Source organism: Corythoichthys intestinalis, chromosome 3, assembly GCF_030265065.1.
Source record: "Corythoichthys intestinalis isolate RoL2023-P3 chromosome 3, ASM3026506v1, whole genome shotgun sequence".
In the NCBI taxonomy this organism is placed as follows: Eukaryota; Metazoa; Chordata; class Actinopteri; order Syngnathiformes; family Syngnathidae; genus Corythoichthys; species Corythoichthys intestinalis.
Window position 1 is genome coordinate 60,820,082 of NC_080397.1, and position 20,662 is coordinate 60,840,743.

The 20,662-nt window shown below is 40.3% G+C and overlaps 1 protein-coding gene across 7 annotated transcripts in view; it reads right to left on the bottom strand.

The window, feature by feature from the left end:
- The window catches only part of ank1a (ankyrin 1, erythrocytic a), a 283,424-nt gene that overhangs the window by 101,769 nt on the left and 160,993 nt on the right, over positions 1–20,662 (bottom strand). For all 7 annotated transcript variants that reach the window (XM_057831859.1, XM_057831858.1, XM_057831857.1 and 4 more), the window contains 8 exons: positions 13,393–13,491; positions 6,458–6,556; positions 6,137–6,235; positions 5,770–5,955; positions 3,840–3,938; positions 2,746–2,844; positions 2,573–2,671; positions 2,247–2,444 (listed from right to left, as the gene is read on the bottom strand). In XM_057831859.1, the coding sequence (XP_057687842.1) occupies positions 2,247–2,444; positions 2,573–2,671; positions 2,746–2,844; positions 3,840–3,938; positions 5,770–5,955; positions 6,137–6,235; positions 6,458–6,556; positions 13,393–13,491 (978 nt within the window). The remainder of the gene's footprint in view (positions 1–2,246; positions 2,445–2,572; positions 2,672–2,745; positions 2,845–3,839; positions 3,939–5,769; positions 5,956–6,136; positions 6,236–6,457; positions 6,557–13,392; positions 13,492–20,662) is intronic.

Below are 20,662 nucleotides of genomic sequence, written 5' to 3' on the forward strand. Positions count from 1 at the left end.
TTAATTCCGAAGGGTTCGGTGTACGCACATGTGAAACTTGGGGGGTTCAGTACCCTTAGCAAGGTTAAAAACCACTGGTCTAACCTATACAGTGGGGCAAATAAGTATTTAGTCAACCACCAATTGTGCAAGTTCTCCTACTTGAAAAGATTAGAGAGGTCTGTAATTGTCAACATGGCTAAACCTCAACCATGTGAGATAGAATGTGGAAGAAAAAAAACAGAAAATCACATTGTTTGATTTTTTAAATAATTTATTTCCAAATTTGAGTGGAAAATAAGTATTTGGTCACCTACAAACAAGCAAGATTTCTGGCTGTCAAAGAGGTCTAACTTCTTCTAACGAGGTCTAACGAGGCTCCACTCGTTACCTGTATTAATGGCACCTGTTTTAACTCATTATCGGTATAAAAGACACCTGTCCACAACCTCAGTCAGTCACACTCCAAACTCTACTATGGCCAAGACCAAAGAGCTGTCGAAGGACACCAGAGACAAAATTGTAGACCTGCACTAGGCTGGGAAGACTGAATCTGCAATAGGTAAAACGCTTGGTGTAAAGAAATCAACTGTGAGAGCAATTATTAGAAAATGGAAGACATACAAGACCACTGATAATCTCCCTCGATCATGCAAGATCTCACCCCGTGGCGTCAAAATGATAACGAGAACGGTGAGCAAAAATCCCAGAACCACACGGGGGGACCTAGTGAATGACCTACAGAGAGTCGGGACCACAGTAACAAAGGCTACTATCAGTAACACAATGCGCCGCCAGGGACTCAAATCCTGCACTGCCAGGCGTGTCCCCTTGCTGAAGCCAGTACACGTCCAGGCCCGTCTGCGGTTCGCTAGAGAGCATTTGGATGATCCAGAAGAGGACTGGGAGAATGTGTTATGGTCAGATGAAACCAAAATAGAACTTTTTAGTAGAAACACAGGTTCTCGTGTTTGGAGGAGAAAGAATACTGAATTGGATCCGAAGAACACCATACCCACTGTGAAGCATGGGTGTGGAAATATCATGCTTTGGAGCTGTTTTTCTGCAAAAGGACCAGGATGACTGATCTGTGTAAAGGAAAGAATGAATGGGGCCATGTATCGAGAGATTTTGAGTAAAAATCTCCTTCCATCAGCAAGTGCATTGAAGATGAGACGTAGCTGGGTCTTTCAGCATGATAATGATGCCAAACACACAGCCAGGGCAACAAAGAAGTGGCTTCGTAAGAAGCATTTCAAGGTCCTGGAGTGGCCTGGCCAGTCTCCAGATCCCAACCACATAGAAAATCTGTGGAGGGGAGTTGAAAGTCCGTGTTGCCCAATGACAGCCCCAAAACATCACTGCTCTAGAGGAGATCTGCATGGAGGAATGGGCCAAAATACCAGCAACAGTGTGTGAAAAGCTTGTGAAGAGTTACAGAAAACGTTTGGCCTCCGTTATTGCCAACAAAGGGTACATAACAAAGTATTGAGATGAACTTTTTGTATTGACCAAATACTTATTTTCCACCATGATTTGCAAATATTTTTTTTAGAAATCAAACAATGTGATTTTCTGTTGTTTTTTTCCAGATTCTCTATCTTATGGTTGAGGTTTACCCATGTTGACAATTACAGGCCTCTCTGATATTTTCAAGTGGGAGAACTTGCACAATTAGTGGTTGACTAAATACTTATTTGCTCCACTGTAAGTGTTTATTTAGTCTGTATTTGTATTTATCTGTATTGTATTATATCTGTTTAATCTCAGTTCTATTTATTTCAATTTTATCTAAAATATTTCAGTTATTTATTTCAACATGCTGATGTCGAAATTTGCAAGTATGTTGTGAAAAATAAAAAAATTCTGTTCAATGGATTTTTTTTTTTACCCATACATCTCAAAATAATACATTTTGAAGCTATAATTGCAATACATCGATACCGCAAAACCGCAGTATTTTTGCTTAAGGTTATCATACCACCACATGCCTAATTCACAAGCCCACAAAAAAACAAATCTGACGGCAGAATTTTGTGGTTGCGGATACAAATGCCTAAAATAAGCCAAAATACGATGTGTAAATATGAGGACAAATCTTTTTATATACGGACACAAATGTGTAAATACGAGTACGAATCTTTTTGACAGCTATCCTACTCCATGGCAAAACATCCTAGATGTCTTTAAATAGCTCTTGTAATGGATCTCATGAGATTACTCTAGCATATGTATTTGGTGTAATGGCATGTTGTATGACCACTGACCAGTGCTCTAGAGTTGGGTTTGGCACCCTTGTCTAACAGAACTTTAGCCATTCTGTGGTGTCCACAGTGCGCAGCCACGTGCAGAGGTGTCAGGTGGTCCAACGTGATGTCATCAATGTCTGCATTATACTGAAGCAGCTGCTTGACACAGTCCACATGGTCCCCTTGTGCTGACATGTGGATTGGAGACAGGCCGTTCTGCAACAAAGAAATGTTGACGTTCAAGTCCCATGCGAAATATTGCATGTTTCAAATGTTTTGCATTGTTTTTGGCAGGTAAATTGCAAAAATCCTTGAATATTACTTTTATTTTTCTTATAGATTACCTTGGTTTTGGCCTGAATGGGGGCGCCATTGTCAAGAAGAATTTCTATTATTCTGACGTGACCATTTCTGGCTGCACAGTGCAGAGGAGTGAGCTCATCCTGGTGAGAGACAGTATCAATTAGTGGGACTGAAAAGCATGGAGTGAATCCAAGACTGTGAGAGGATGTTGCACCTTAGTTTTGGCATCGATTTGTGCCCCTCTGTCCAGGAGGAGTCGGACCATGATCACATTCCCCCGTCTGGATGCGATGTGTAGAGGTGTGATGCCGTTCTACACAGATATATGTGTAATTACAAAAATTTATACAGTGTGCAATTAGATACATTAGATATATTTTCTCACACTATATGGTGGTTCTTCATTCATGCTTCTGTTACACAGGTAGTCCCCGGGTTACGAATGAGTTTGATTCCTACGCTAGCGACACAACCCAAATTTCCGCGTAAATCGGAATTAACCCTTTAAGTACCCCAAAATAACTATCCAAAATTAGTATTGTATGCTGTTTGATGATGGATGATACACTGTCCTCTGATGGCAGTGTTAGATATGACTGGACTGTCGCCTTGTCTGACGTGGATAAAATATAGCTGCGCTCTGGTTTGGCCCACATAAGGCTGTAAGTTGTTTCAGCTAATATAAGTTTATGTCTGCATTTGTAATTAAGTTTTCAGCTACAGTTTGTGGAGTTACGTGTGAGCGATTTGCAATGTAAATATGTTAGCATTTGCAGTATTTAAGCTAGCGGACTTTTGTCAGGCAAATTAGGCTAATTTAAACTACTAAATTTACATATTGATCAGACAATATGGGCGTTTGAACGTCAATTGTTTTGTGTAAAGTGTTTTATTGTTAAAATGTGTGTCGTTTTGAACATAAGTGTAAATAGTATGTGTTACAGCTCAAGTGCGCAGGTTTGGTCTCAACATTGGTAGGGACGACATAGCCTGCATAAACACTTTTTTGCTGGGGACAGGACATTAATAAGACCAAACAGATTAGGTGAACGGAGGTCAGGGCTATGAATATGCTGATGCTTTTTCTACGTAAAAATGAAAATCATTATTTTCATGAGAGAAAGTAATTTTTCAAAATAGGGGAATTCCCCCTTGCTTCATATAAAGGAAATTCACAGTGGTTGTTTTTTGTTCTTTGGGAGGGCGGGGGATGCGGGGGTTCCTCTTGGTCTAACGTGAAAGTGCTCTAAATTGCAGATTTCGCCTACTGCGGTATGGGATGGAACTCAATGAATAGTAATTCCATACCTTTGGGGTGAAATTGACATTGGCTCCTCTGTTGAGAAGAAGTTGAGCAACGTTCAAGTTTTCATAGTGTGCCGCAATGTGGAGTGGTGTGAATCCAGTCTGCAAGGACACCAGATTCATGCTCAACAGTCGCTCTTATAATAAGATAAAAGGGAACCACGGACAGAAAGACTTGTAGTCCTTAAAATATAAATGTTAGTATGAGTCATAATAATTTGATATTCGAGCCCCTCTTAATGTTTTCGTTTTTCTAATATTTGAAAAATTACATTAACTATTAGGTCGCCATTGTTGTTGACGACGCAATGCACTCTGGGTGGTGACGTCACTTGGGCAGCGCTGCCGTACTTCCACAGCAAGCAGACAACAATACCATTGGGATTGCGTAAAAGGGTTTATTGAACACACAAAAAACATGCAAAAAGGGTCCGTGACAGTAGGGATTCATTAACTAATTTGCTCCCAAAAACGTATAAACACGTTCTATTTTTAATTGTTTCAGTGTCCCAAAGACGTATTTATACGTCTTTTACGGTTTTTTTCACAAGAGACATCTCTCTGTTCTGATGTAACTTTGCTCCAAAACACAACGCTCAAAATCCATTTTAAAGCAATAAAACTGGCCACTGGAGGTCAGTAGCGCATTTGGTAAGAGTTCCTATCGCACCATGAAAGGAAGTGAATGAAGAGAAATAGTCAGGAAACAGAAGTTGGAAGAATTAAGAAGCGTGAGAAAAATGTGGAGAACGATGTCAAACGCAAGGCACATGCCCCGCACAAGTTCCCTAGGTGAAATATGTTATGATGTAGTGTTCACTACACAGCCCTCCCCCAGAATTCACCCACACAGGACGCCAGGCGTAACCCGATTTAACGGAACAGAACAGTCGGGTTGCACGGGGTGGCAGCCGCGGCCACAACAGCGTCATCTCTCAGTTCAATAGTTTAGTTATGTGTAAATAAATTGTTACTTTGCTATCAAAAGCTCCAATTGTATGTTATTTTGTAGAAGGAAAACATTATTCAGATGTTTGGGATGTCACAAAAGCAAAAAATAGCTGTGTTGAAAGTCAAAGTTATGTTTGAAATGTATGCTTTTACAAAAAGCTCAATTTCTCTGTTTTTCCATCAGAAATTGGAAAATTGCTCAAAATAAGCTATTTTCTAATACTGATTTCTAAAGAATGGAAAAAGATATGAACTAACATTTTTTCCTGCTGAAAGAAGAGAGCCTAATCATTCTTTTGGTGGGTTCCATGTTTATACTGCAAAAGAACAGAATTTTCTGTGGGCCTAGCAAAATCAGTCAAAATCCAGTAAAACGGCCAGAAGCGAAGGGGGTTGCTCCGGTGAAAATGGCTGGGAGTTAATGAGTTTGAAAAAAAAAAAAAAAAAAACGATGTAGAACCGCGGTGAGAGGCACAAAAACAAACAAAAAACAAGACAATGATTGAACTAAAAACGAAGGGACACTAGGGAACTGTCAAATGGCAGCTTCTTAATATCTCGGCAAGGCGCCTAGGATCGGTTTGAAAAGACTGCTGATGAGCTGGAGTTGGATGCAGGTCCGACGTTGGGAACTCATCCCATATCTCTGTAACAAAACAATCTGACCAGCAGCAGAATGTGACAAAATCATGCCAGTCATCGTACTAGCTTTGCTTGTTAGCTAGCACAGCTATTCTCCCAGTCCAGACCAACCACGTCATCCCCCCCCCAGCGTGCATTGCGCGCATAAAATGTGGCGCCCTCCGTAGGTCAAAACATGTCCTAAATATTACAGATTTTTTAAACCAATGGCAATAATATATGTGTTTCTAATAACATATTTTCGTAAAAGATAGCAATTGTGGCTTATCAGAGCCTACAAGTCTTTTAAGTCTGAGGATCCCTTTAAAAGCATTATCTTGACACTGGCAGTGTCACAAACCTTGCTGAGCACATCTGGGTTCGGGTCATTTTGCAAAAGCACTGCAGCTGTGCGTGTATCGTCATTGCGCGCCGCAATGTGAAGTGCAGGGAGACGGACCTTCCCCTTGGTGCCGTAGTTGATGAGCAGGGCTACAATATTTTCATGGCCCTGCTGTAAAGCCACAGCCAGTGGAGTGAACCCATCCTGTGGCAGAGAGTTAGAGGCTTAGAAGGCAGGTTGATTGCACAAAGACAATTAGAGCCACGTCAGCGACGAAAGCTGATGAGCACACGACACGATGGAACGACAATGAGTCGGGATCAGCGGGATAGTATTGAGAGATTTGTCAGATTACTGATTGAACACATCTTTCGTTCTTCGGTACCTCAGTCGGAATGCTCTGATTAGCCCCGTTCTCCAGAAGAAACTTCACAACCTCTAGATGGTTTTCTTGTGCAGCCATGTAGAGTGGAGTGAAACCCTTCTGTCTCAGAAATATAGACACGCACACACGAACAGCAGAGATGCCAGAAGCACCAACGAGATAGAAAGTTACATATACACACACCGAGATGCACACCAATACACAGAAATATAGGAGCAAAGACGTGTGCGAACATCGCTATTGTCAATACAATACAATGGTTTCACAGTCGGCGCTTGATTGAAAAGCAGCTGAGAGCGAGCACGCGGCGCACGGCCTCACCTGGGACTGAGCGTTAACGTTGGCCCCGTAGTTAACCAGCTCTGTGACCACCTGTTCCTGCCCTGCCAGGGCTGCAATATGCAGGGCCGTGTTTCCTTTCTGAGTAAACACAGATACACAGGAACAAGAGTACATACAGTGACACAAGTTGTTCGACATGTTTATACAGTTTGGTCAATTCGTATGCTAGAATCAGAATCTGGAGGTGGAGATAATATTCCTGACATGTAATGCTCAAGGAGGGGGAACCTCTTGGTACCTCACGATACGATACGATTTGCGATACAAAGCTCACGATAACGACGATCTGACGATATGGCGATACAACGATTATCGATACAGTGCCTTGCAAAAGTATTCGGCCCCCTTGAACCTTGCAACCTTTCGCCACATTTCAGGCTTCAAACATAAAGATATAAAATTTTAATTTTTTGTCAAGAATCAACAACAAGTGGGACACAATTGTGAAGTGGAACAAAATTTATTGGATAATTTCAACTTTTTTAACAAATAAAAAACTGAAAAGTGGGGCGTGCAATATTATTCGGCCCCCTTGCGTTAATACTTTGTAGCGCCACCTTTTGCTCCAATTACAGCTGCAAGTCGCTTGGGGTATGTTTCTATCAGTTTTGCACATCGAGAGACTGACATTCTTGCCCATTCTTCCTTGCAAAACAGCTCGAGCTCAGTGAGGTTGGATGGAGAGTGTTTGTGAACAGCAGTCTTCAGCTCTTTCCACAGGTTCTCGATTGGATTCAGGTCTGGACTTTGACTTGGCCATTCTAACACCTGGATACATTCATTTTTTAACCATTCCATTGTAGATTCGGCTTTATTTTTTGGATCATTGTCCTGTTGGAAGATAAATCTCCGTCCCAGTCTCAGGTCTTGTGCAGATACCAACAGGTTTTCTTCCAGAATGTTCCTGTATTTGGCTGCATCCATCTTCCCGTCAATTTTAACCATCTTCCCTGTCCCTGCTGAAGAAAAGCAGGCCCAAACCATGATGCTGCCACCACCATGTTTGACAGTGGGGATGGTGTGTTCAGGGTGATGAGCTGTGTTGCTTTTACGCCAAACATATCGTTTTGCATTGTGGCCAAAAAGTTCAATTTTGGTTTCATCTGACCAGAGCACCTTCTTCCACATGTTTGGTGTGTCTCCCAGGTGGCTTGTGGCAAACTTTAAACGAGACTTTTTATGGATATCTTTGAGAAATGGCTTTCTTCTTGCCACTCTTCCATAAATTTGTGCAGTGTACGACTGATTGTTGTCCAATGGACAGACTCTCCCACCTCAGCTGTAGATCTCTGCAGTTCATCCAGAGTGATCATGGGCCTCTTGGCTGCATCTCTGATCAGTTTTCTCCTTGTTTGAGAAGAAAGTTTGGAAGGACGGCCGGGTCTTGGTAGATTTGCAGTGGTCTGATGCTCCTTCCATTTCAATATGATGGCTTGCACAGTGCTCCTTGAGATGTTTAAAGCTTGGGAAATCTTTTTGTATCCAAATCCGGCTTTAAACTTCTCCACAACAGTATCTCGGACCTGCCTGGTGTGTTCCTTGGTTTTCATAATGCTCTCTGCACTTTAAACAGAACCCTGAGACTATCACAGAGCAGGTGCATTTATACGGAGACTTGATTACACACAGGTGGATTCTATTTATCATCATCTCTCATTTAGGACCACATTGGATCATTCAGAGATCCTCACTGAACTTCTGGAGTGAGTTTGCTGCACTGAAAGTAAAGGGGCCGAATAATATTGCACGCCCCACTTTTCAGTTTTTTATTTGTTAAAAAAGTTTAAATTATCCAATAAATGTTGTTCCACTTCACGATTGTGTCCCACTTGTTGTTGATTCTTGACAAAAAAATTAAATTTCATATCTTTACGTTTGAAGCCTGAAATGTGGCAAAAGGTTGCAAGATTCAAGGGGGCCGAATGCTTTTGCAAGGCACTGTACATTGGTCAGGAAATCAGTCCAAGATATTCAACAAACTAATTAAGAGGAAAAACAAGATTCTAGTGTGAATTGGAATTAGTTTATCACTAGTAGACGTCCAGTCCATTTGAACTGGGAGGGTGGCAGCGTTCGCTGCCATCCTTCCCACTTCAAACGGATTGAATGTCTATGGCTGTCAGTGGCAGTCAATGCCAGGAAATTAGGTCATTTTGGGCCATTTGAGATCCCACTGGAACAGCACCAAACAAAAGTTCCAGCATCATCACCTTGTCCAATGCAGATTTTTGACTCTTGACAAGGTGATGATGCTGGAACTTTTGTTTGGCGCCGTTCCAGTGAGATTTACAAAGATGATTGCCTGAAAAAGACGTTAAATTTCCTCAGTCCGTGATGATATGGGGCTGCATGTCAGGCAAAGGCACTGGGGAGATGCCTGTGGTTAAATCTTCAATAAATGCACAAGTCTACATTGAAATTTTAGACAGCTTTCTTATCCCTTCAATTGAAAATACCTCTGTAATTTTCCAAGATGACAATGCATCATGCCACAGAACTAAATCTGTTAAAGCATTCCTTGGAGAAAGACTCATCCAGTCAATATCATGGCCTGCAAATAGCCCAGATCTCAACCCTATTGAAAACCTGAGGTGGAAATTGAAAAAAATGGTTTACAGCAAGGCTCCAACCTGCAAGGATGATCAGGCAACTGCAATCAAAGAGAATTGGCACCAAATTGATGAAGAATACTCATCAAGTCCATGCCTCAGAGACCACAAGCTGTGATAAAAGCCAGAGGTGGTGCTACTAAATACTAGAGATGTGTTTTGTTATTTCTTTGTTTGTTTCTAATATTTTTTTCCTCAGAATGGAGTGATTCCATATATATTTCCCTGCACTTGCTCTATAAAAGTAACATTTACTGACCACCACAATGTTTTCTATTCATTTCTTTTAGTGTTTCTGAATGCTAAAGAGTTGCACTTTTGAACTGAGTCATTATTTTTTCAAGCTTTTTATCAGAGTTTGTTCTACATGATAAAATGTCTGAGTGAGTGCTCGTCCGAGACTGGCGATTGCATACTTTTTGCTAGGGCTTGTATTATGGTGGATGATTTTGATAACAACTTGTTGGTTCCTTTTTTTTTTTCCCCAAAACATTGACACTTTTTAAAAACGATATCTCGATTCTTGGCAGGAGCATATCGATAACCTTTTGGGATACAAAGTATCACGATATATCACCATTTCGATATTTTGTCACACCCCTGTAATGCTCAGTACTTGGTAATAATTTTGTTACTTCATTTTGTATTGACTTCTTTCTCTTTTGGCACCAACTGAACGACCAACCGACATTCAGGAGTAAGACAATTTATATACGGTGAATTTAATGATCTATTTGCATCAAAATGAGTCTGATTGCCCATAACTCAGTCTGTAAAGTCTTGGCAGTGGGGAATTGATGTGATAAAAATGAAAAGCAGAAAGTACACTGTCAATAAAATTCACAGCGGAAAAACACTAGATAAGTAACTGTACGTTTCCTTTACAATTTTCAGTCTCCTTTCACTCTAAAGCAGACCTGTCCAAAGTCCAGCCCGGGGGCCAAATGCGGGCCGTGGTCAAATTTCATCCGGCCCCCAGCCTCTGTCATAAAATCAGTAACGTTTGGCCCGCACACAGACTTAATAAATTGGTCAGCAGCACTGCTACCAGCATATGGAGTAGCTTACACACTAAATGCTGCTCCTCATTTACCCACTAAAAGGCAGCAGCACTCTAAGCAACATTACCCCGTGTGACCCTTTACTTCCAATTTTCTAAAATGGCGACAATCAACAACAACAACAAAAATTCAGTGCGTGAAAATTTGACTATTTCTTCACCAAAATATGCAACAACTGTGTCTGCCTCATTTGCAAAGAGACAGTTGCTGTTTTTAAAGAGTTCAATGTGAGGCAATATTGCCAAACAAGACACCCTGACATGTACGACAAGATTACAGGGAAGATACGCAGCGAGAAATTGAAGCAAATTGAAGCTGGTTTAATTTCACGGGAGCAGGATTACACAAGAGTCCGAGAGCCGAAAGAGAACGCCACAAAGGCTAGTTGTGAGATTGTTGAAATTATTCATTAAAATAAAAAGAAAAATAAAGCAAATGTGACACACAGAATGGCTTGCTAAAATTTGCTTAAATATATTGTTCTACATAAAGGATGTCAGCCAAGGTCGGCCCCCCACATTTTTACCACATCAAATCTGGCCCTCTTTGCAAAAAGTTTGGACACCCCTGCTCTAAAGTAAAGTCAATATTTAAAGACTGCCTCCTTACAAATATGGGTAAGTAAACATAATAAAGCAAAACATCCGTCCTTCTATTCACAATTCCAAAAATATAATATGCAGGTAGTCCCCGGTTTACCAACGAGTACCGTTCCCACGCTGGCAACATCGAATTGCCGCTTAAGTCGGAGTTAACACTTTAGGTACCCCTAAATCTCAAAATAACTACCCAAAAAGTCCAAAGGTATTGTATTTTGTTTAACTCATTTGCTCCCCAAAACATATAAATACGTTCTATTTTTAATTGTTTCAGTGTCCCAAAGATGTATAGTAGGGGTGCAACGGTTCAGTTAGCCCACGGTTCGGTTTGAACCTCAGTTTTGGGATCACGGTTTCGGTTCGGTTTCGGCTTGCGATTTGCATTTTTTTTATAACATAAAAAAACTGCCTTTATTTTGCTTTTAAGAAAGTGAAATAAACACTTAAAATGTAAACATTTTTGACTGTTAAAATGCCTCTTAGCTCTTTGGCTAGTGTAGTGACTTACTACTGAAATACACACACAGTAGTAAAAAAAGTCACTTGGCAAAGTAACTGGTGCTACCTTTCATGTTTTTGGGGTTTTTTTCCATTTAAAACATAAATCGGCTTTGAACCGCCAACCGTTGCACTGCTCATGTATATATACGTCTTTTACGTTTTGTTTTTTTTTCCACAAGAGACATCTCTGGGTTTTGATTCACCTTAGCTCCAAACCACAATGCTGAAAATCATTTTAAAGCAATAAAACTGGCCACTGGAGGGCAGTAGCGCATTTGGTAAACCCGCAACCCAATTCAACGGAACGAACGGCCGGGCCGCACGGCTGGGGCACCAGCGGAAGACGACTGAATGGACGTCCAGGGTGCCAGGCGGCGGACGACCGAGCAGAACAACCGGGAGGACGCCCGGAATGCCAGGCGCTGGACGACCGAGCAGAACGACCGGGACCACCAGTGCAGCAGACGATGCACGAGGCAGTGGTCACCACAAAAGAAAGACTCAAAAAAATCCATCTTCATGAGACAGGCGGCGATGAGGGAAAAGTTTACCCAAGCTGTTGCAGCCACAACAGCGTCATCTCTCAGTTAGTTATGTGTAAATAAATTGTTACTTTGCAATCAAAAGCTCTATTTGTCTTGTTGTTTATGGTTTTGTATGTTAATGTAAAAGGAAAACATTCAGATGTTTGGGATGTGACTAAAGCAGAAATATATAGCTGTGTTAAAGTCAAAGTTATGTTTGAAATGTATGCTTTCACAAAAAGCTCAATTTTGCTATTTTTTAATCAGAAATTGGAAAATTGCTCAGACTAAGCTATTTTCTCATGCTGATTTCGAAAGAATGGAATAAAGATATGAACTAGCTTTTTTTTTTCCTGCTGAAAGAAGACAGTCTAATCTTTCTTTTGGTGGGTTCCATGTCTATATAGTAATAGAACAGAATTTTTTTGTGGGCCTTGCAAAATCAGTCAAAATCCAGTAAAACGGCCGGGAGCGAAGGGGGTTGCACCGGTGAAAATGGCTGGGAGTGAATGAGTTAATGTTGGAGGATACACTGCCCTCTGGTGTCAGCGTTGGGTCTGCCTGGACTGTCGCCTTGTATGACTGAAGAGCAGACTCAGACGTCTTACATGGATAAAGAATCGCTGCACTCTGGTTTGGCCCACATCAGGCTGTAAGTTGTTTCTGCTAATATGTGTTTGTACCGTATTTCTCGGACTATAAGTCGCACCTGAGTATAAGTCGCATCTTTGGGGGACATTTACTTGATAAAATCCATGCATTGGAACAGATATGTCATCTTGAAAGGCAATTAAAAAAATACAATAGAGAACAACATGCTGAATAAGTGTACAGTATGATAATGTTAAATGATGCATGAACAACGAAATGTGAACGTGGCCGGTATGTTAACGTGACATAGCTATTAGGAGTTATTCAGATAACTATAGCATAAAGAACATGCTAACAAGTTTACAAACCTTCAGTGTCACTCCAAAACACCAAAATAACATGTGAAATGATATAAAAATGTGTTAATAATTTCACACATAAGTCTCACCCCCAGCCAAACTATGGAAAAAACTGTGTTTTATAGTCCGAAAAATACGGTACATGCATTTGTAATTAAGTTTACAGCTACAGTTTGTGGAGTTACATGTGAGTGATTTGCTATGAGAATTAAAAATGTGTTAGCATTCATAGCATTTAAGCTAGCAGACCTTTGCTAGGCAAATTAAGCTAATTTAATCTACTTAATTAACATGTTGATCAGACTAGAACAGTGTTTTTCAAGCTTTTCTGAGTCACGGCTCGTTTTTACATCAGAAAACATCTTGCGGCACACCATAAACAAAATGTTCCAAAATGACTTTCTTGTACAGTATATTACATTATAATATAATTACTCAATATTTATACTTATACCTCTCTGCTCTCGCCATGTCTGTCAGACATTTCTCGCGTCATTCAACCAACGTAGTAACGCATAGTAATGCACGCCTTTACGCCCTCGGTAACGGTAAATTACTAACTACTGACAACCGTTAGTAACGCCGTTATACTCGAATGCTGTTAATAACAACACTGATCTTGATACAGTTGATTTCATAAAAATGCCAATAGTGCTGTTGGGTGGCTTACCTTAGTCGTGGTTTCCAGTACAATTCCATTGTGAAGTAATTCAAGCACCATTTTGACATGGCCTTCTTTCGAGGCCAGATGAAGCCCATTGAGCCCATTCTGAGGGAAAATCATGATATAGTAAAGCAATTACAAGACAATTCCCGAATCAATGATAATGTCGTCAATTAACCACACACAATACTGTGCATGGAGCAGTGGTGGGTATATACAAACATATACATACATATTTGTACTCAAGTAAAGTACAAATACACAAAAATGTACATAAGTACAGTCACGAAAAGGGTTGGGCATCGAGCATTGATGGGATATCCGGCACTAACACTCCGGTTCTCCTGGAACCGTTCAAATTTTTTGATGCCCTGACCACCAACCGGAAAAAATAGCTGTCGAACAAGTGGCTAATTTATCTTAGCACATAAACGTTTTTTTTCCTTCGCTTTACATAAATGACAACAAAGTAGCAGAATAAACCACTGAAATGACATCAGAACCTCTGTTAAAACGTGTAAACATAGAGATTTTGTTTTATCAAGGGTTCCCAACGATGTGTAGTGTAAAGGATAGCGCTGTACACCTCAATGATTCTTTTCAAATTGAAGTAATAAGTTCTTTTTGCCTGCTGCTTTCAGTAAGCAAAACCAAAATAAACTCTAGAGTCCACAGTAACAATAGTGACATCTTGTGGACGGATAATCAACCCAAAAAAAGTAGTCAATTTAGGATCGAGGGTAAGGTGTCAGCCCTTAACTAACTTGTAGAAATACCACCTAAAACAAACAATGCAATACAATAAATGCCTGCAGCATAAGACACTCTAAAAGATAAGCAAAAGAATATGTGTATATGTTTTCTCTGTGAGCTTTTGAAAAATAAACATATTTGTGAAAGTGCATTCCTGTGGAAAGGAACTTCATCAAATTTAAGTTCTAAGACTGATATTTATATACAAGTTAAAAATAGCCCAGTGAGAAATTAATAGCAAGGTTAATTAAAAGTTCATATACCGTATTGGCCCGAATATAAGACGGTGTTTTTTGCATTGAAATAAGACTAAAAAAGTGGGGGTCGTCTTATATTCGCGGTCTATACATTATACCCATTCACGACGCTAGATGGCGCCAGATATCATTGAAGCGATGTTCTGTCATGACAGAGCTCAGCTACTCTCAAGTTTGACCAGTTTGCATTTTTTTATTGCAATGTTTTTCCTTATTCAGATTTGTTTCAAGACTACAGTTACAGTTAGACTTCACTTTAATGGTTAATGCAGTTATTGCAATTTTGTTGTTTTATCGCAATAGATTGGTTTATTTACAGTTCAAAAACCAGAAGCCATTCATTTACAAATGTGATTGCACTTTTGATATTTAAATTAGGGCTGTCAAACGATTAAAATTTTTAATCGAGTTTATCACAGCTTCAAAATTAATTAATCGTAATTTAAACCATCTCTAAAATATGCCATATTTTTCTGTAAATTATTGTTGGAATGGAAAGATAAGACACAAGACGGATATATACAGTACATACAACATACTGTACATAAGTGCTGTATTTGTTTATCATAACAATAAATCCACAATTGGCATTATTAACATTCTTTCTGTTAAAGTGAACCACAGATAGAAAGACTTGTAGTTCTTAAAAGATAAATGTTATAGTTACAAGTTATAGTAATTTTATATTAAAAACCCTCTTAATGTTTTCGTTTTAATAAAATTTGTCAAATTTACAATCAAAAGTAGAGGTAATATAATAATAATAAGAATAAAAATAACAATGATATGAATAGAGTGACCAAAGTCACCAAGGTTTTACGTAAGTTTTACGTGTATTTTGCATAGCTATTTTGATATGAAATGCCAGTTGATTTTGCATTGTTGTTTAACTGTGTGAGAATAGGGCCTCATTACTATAGAGTGAAGTGCTTTTCTTTTTGTGAACATTTTTTTTTTTGAGAGATAGGAATATTATTTGTTTTGTGCTTTCACTAAACGATACTTATGTTTGTTGTGAAGGAGTTGCCAAAGCTTATGCCAATAAACGGCGCGGTCCAAAGAACGCCTGTGTCCACTCGCCTTTATAACATATATATCTCTGTACATACAGATATGAAATTTGATTTTTTTGTCAAGAATCAACAACAAGTGGGACACAATCGTGAAGTGGAACAACATTTATTGGATAATTGAAACTTTTTTAACAAATAAAAAACTGAAAAGTGGGGCGTGCAATATTATTCGGCCCCTTTACTTTCAGTGCAGCAAACTCACTCCAGAAGTTCAGTGAGGATCTCTGAATGATCCAATGTTGTCCTAAATGACCGATGATGATAAATAGAATCCACCTGTGTGTAATTAAGTCTCCGTATAAATGCACCTGCTCTGTGATAGTCTCAGGGTTCTGTTTAAAGTGCAGAGAGCATTATGAAAACCAAGGAACACATCAGGCAGGTCCGAGATACTGTTGTGGAGAAGTTTAAAGCCGGATTTGGATACAAAAAGATTTCCCAAGCTTTAAACATCTCAAGGAGCACTGTGCAAGCCATCATATTGAAATGGAAGGAGCATCAGACCACTGCAAATCTACCAAGACCCGGCCGTCCTTCCAAACTTTCTTCTCAAACAAGGAGAAAACTGATCATAGATGCAGCCAAGAGGCCCATGATCACTCTGGATGAACTGCAGAGATCTACAGCTGAGGAGGGAGAGTCTGTCCATAGGACAACAATCAGTTGTACACTGCACAAATCTGGCCTTTATGGAAGAGTGGCAAGAAGAAAGCCATTTCTCAAAGATATCCATAAAAAGTCTCGTTTAAAGTTTGCCACAAGCCACCTGGGAGACACACCAAACATGTGGAAGAAGGTGCTCTGGTCAGATGAAACCAAAATTGAACTTTTTGGCCACAATGCAAAACGATACGTTTGGCGTAAAAGCAACACAGCTCATCACCCTGAACACACCATCCCCACTGTCAAACTTAGTGGTGGCAGCATCATGGTTTGGGCCTGCTTTTCTTCAGCAGGGACAGGGAAGATGGTTAAAATTGACGGGAAGATGGATGCAGCCAAAAACAGGAACATTCTGGAAGAAAACCTGTTAGTATCTGCACAAGACCTGAGACTGGGACGGAGATTTATATTCCAACAGGACAATGATCCAAAACATAAAGCCAAATCTACAATGGAATGGTTCAAAAATAAACGTATCCAGGTGTTAGAATGGCCAAGTCAAAGTCCAGACCTGAATCCAATCGAGAATCTGTGGAAAGAGCTGAAGACTGCTGTTCACAAACAATCTCCATCCAACCTCACAGAGCTCGAGCTGTTTTGCAAGGAAGAATGGGCAAGAATGTCAGTCTCTCGATGTGTAAAACTGATAGAAACATACCCCAAGCGACTTGCAGCTGTAATTGAAGCAAAAGGTGGCGCTACAAAGTATTAACGCAAGGGGGCCGAATAATATTGCACGCCCCACTTTTCAGTTTTTTATTTGTTAAAAAAGTTTAAATTATCCAATAAATTTTGTTCCACTTCACGATTGTGTCCCACTTGTTGTTGATTCTTGACAAAAAATTAAAATTTTATATCTTTATGTTTGAAGCCTGAAATGTGGCGAAAGGTTGCAAGGTTCAAGGGGGCCGAATACTTTTGCAAGGCACTGTATCTTACCCAAAATACAACAACAGACACATAATTGCCACTAAAAGAAAGACAACTTACCGAAATATGTGTGAAGCACACAGCACAATGCAACAGCATAAACGTCTCACAACGACTAATTCTCCCACGTTTAGAGGGAATAACATTACTATGGAACGGCGCTGCCCCCAAGTGGCCCGTGGCATTCTCTTCACTCTTAATGTCCATAAACGGCGTCATTCTAATCTGTTTGAGGCAATGTGCCAGCGGGTACTCAGTGCATGCGTTAATTGCATCAAATATTTTAACCTGATTAATTAAAAAATAATAATTAACACCCGTTAACGCGATCATTTTGACAGCCCTAATTTAAATGTTCAAATATTAAGATTTGAATGAGGCATAATAACATGCTTTTTCTCTCAAATATATTGTTATAATCATTTGTTTTGGATGTACTGTCATTATTTTCTGTATAAAAATTAATTTGGTGTTCAAAAAGTCTTTTTTTCAAACTTGAGTCTTGAAAAAGAGGGGGTCGTCTTATAATCAGGGCCGTCTTATATTCGGCCCAATACCGGTAATTTGAAAAATAATTGAGACGTTAAGAAATTAATATGAACTACTGTATGCATTCTTTTAATGTGCCTATTAAAAGAATTGGAATCGAGAATCGTTTGGAACCGGAATCGAAACGTCAAATCGGTACCGGAACCGTTCAAATTGAAACGATGCCCAACCCAAGTCACAAAGTAATTTTATTTGGTAACATTCCACCACTGAAATGGAGTATAAATCATGCGGGATAAAATGTTGGTTTGTTGTCTCAGAAACGATCACAAACCAGAGCAGGATTACACTTGCACAAGACACCACAGATCGTTAGCAAAAACCAAAATCTTACAAAATGAAAATGAGAATGAAATCATTTTCATTTGATTAATGGTAATGACAGGAGGAGGTGCGGACGGCGGCAGAGGAGGAGGACTGGAGCGAGATGGCAGGCCGCTGGTCTCGTGGCTGGGAAGAATACAAGACGTGTGGGATAGGTCTGACCTCACACAGCCTTCCTTCAGCCACACAGGACATGTGAGGTTGGACCTTTCCCACACCACTGATATTATTCCTCTGAGTGGAGAGACCACAGCAGACCATCACTCTACTGCAAATAAAGGAGAGGGGTGTGACAAAGGAGGAAAACGCAAAAGTGGGCTAATTAAAAACAACAATTAACAATTAAAGTAGGTTTTTGGTGTGTTGAGAGAGAAAAGAAAACGTAAGAGCAGAGCGGGAGTGAAGCAGGGTGTTGGTGAGCAAGTCGTTCGAACGACACTCTCACCAACACCACATTGGATGACATTACACTAACGTCAAACACGCAAGCAGAATTTCAATTTATCAAGTCACGGTCAGTCAGTATGTATCATTGACATTTTTTTTTTTTTACTTCATGGGAACCACGTACAATAAAAGGTAGGAACAAAAGTTAAAGTGCACGTGACACAAAAAAGCATGTTTATTTTATGTAACCCCCATAAAATATGCAGGTACAAAACCGATTAATGTTGTTTAGAGGCATTATGAAATTTTGCCAGTAGGTGGCGCATATGCTCTAATAGAAAGTCATGGTCAGTTACTCAGTGCGTTCATAATAGTGACGGGATCTGTCGTTCACTTGAGTAAACGAATCCATTCCGGTTCGTTCAGTAAAACGATTCGTTCAAACGAATCGTTCAACGAATCGTTCGCCCCCCTCATCTCCCTCCCCACCCAAATGAATCGTTCGGTTAGTGAACGGGAAGTGACGTTGCCGAACGAATCACCAAAGACCGCTTCGCAGTATAACTGAACGGGAAGTGGCATTGCTTGGTCCCTCCCTCTCTTGCACATTGACCACTCGTCGTAGTTTCAGAAATGAGTGACAGGCGATATCATTCTGCTCTCAGAGACAGCCTCGTCTCCCTCCCGCTGCTGCAAAAGCGAGGGAGAACTTCCGCGTCGTCTGTCCTAGTTCTATGGGCTCAAAGTCATGGCTCGTGCTTGCATTTCGAATTAGGACACGGTTAAACATTTTCCTTTTGAGGGGGAAGTCGGGGTTTGGGGTCGGGGGCGCACGGACTTTCTTTAGCATGATCTTGCTCACATATACAATGCTGCTGCTAACAGCCAACGCGGCATGCCTGCTGTCATGAAAATAAAAATAAATCGAAAGTTTCTAATTATGGAACGGCCAACACATCATATTAACCTCTCGCTCTGTTGTATTTTTGTTTTTTATTATTAAGATGATCGTTTTGAATTTTTGCACTGGTATTAATAAATAAAATAATCCGGTCAGCTCCCCTGTCGTCCCCGCATCTCAGATCGTCAAATGCTGACGAGAAATAATTGTTTGCTTTATGATTTCGCCTTTCTACTCTCATTAGTCTGTTAAGAAAAATGTAGACATATTGCGACATCTCCCGTGTCCGCGCGCTTTGTTTTTGGGGCGCTTGAGTAGCACATGATGGACGGATTGACATAATTTGTCAAACCAACCGACACCCTCTGACACGGAAAAAAAAAAAAAAAAAAAAACACTCGGAAAAAATTGACATGTATATACAGTTTCATTGCAAATCAGTATTATGGTGATCATACTAAATATTATTTTTTTTCTGTGCACATATGAGGTACATATCGCTGCCATGAAGCCTCCATATAGTGACAGTTCTCTGCCCGCTTCACTGCCGTCACGCGACCGCAGCTCAGGTTTTGCTTGCCTCGTAGCTACGCGTGTTTTAAATTACTGTAAATTTGATAGTATATCGTCATAGGCACAGTCCCGAGTCTGTTGAGAAAAGTAGAACACTAAACCATGCTCGCTAGATTTGTGTGGTGTTTTTGTCTTTTTGAGCAGCATTTGATAGGCTCCACGTTAACAAATATGTGACAAAGTCGTTTCCTTTCATTTTATGACTCGTTCACCGCATAGTCATTACTGGAAAGTCAAGTTAGCAGCAAGCTAGGTCAGGAACCGGAGGACCGAATCACTGAACGGGAAGTGACAAAACTCAGTCTTTCCCCCCTGCCTGCACGCTGGCTGCTTATTGGCCACACGTGGAAATGAGTGACATACGCCATGATTCTGTTTCCGCTCCCTCCCCTGCCCGCGATGAGGCTGGCGTCTGATTGGTCGTGTGCGATGTCAGAAGACGCTGCCGCTTGCTCAACGCCCTCCCACGCAGCGAACAAGCGCCACCAACTTCATAGAACGAATCAGTGCAGATGGTGATTAGTTCGGTCTCGTTCACCCAAACAATTCGTTCAAAAAGAACGAATCGTTCGCGACCGATACAACACTAGTTCATAACGGCCTTGAGACTCGTCCAGTGAACATCGTGCATGAACACAGCCAGCTTACGGTATGAAAATAAACTAAAAAACAATGAAAACAATGATTATTTTTATGTGTATTAGCATTTAACAAGTTAATTACTTGTTAGGTCAAAGATGTGTGTCTTTACGTTGACCTGAAGAGCGGTGTCGTCGAGTGAAAACTCTTGTGAACTCCGGTAAGCAAGGCCTCTCTTCAACATCACATATACTAGGCTTAAAAGCTTAGTGTAATAAAAAAAAATG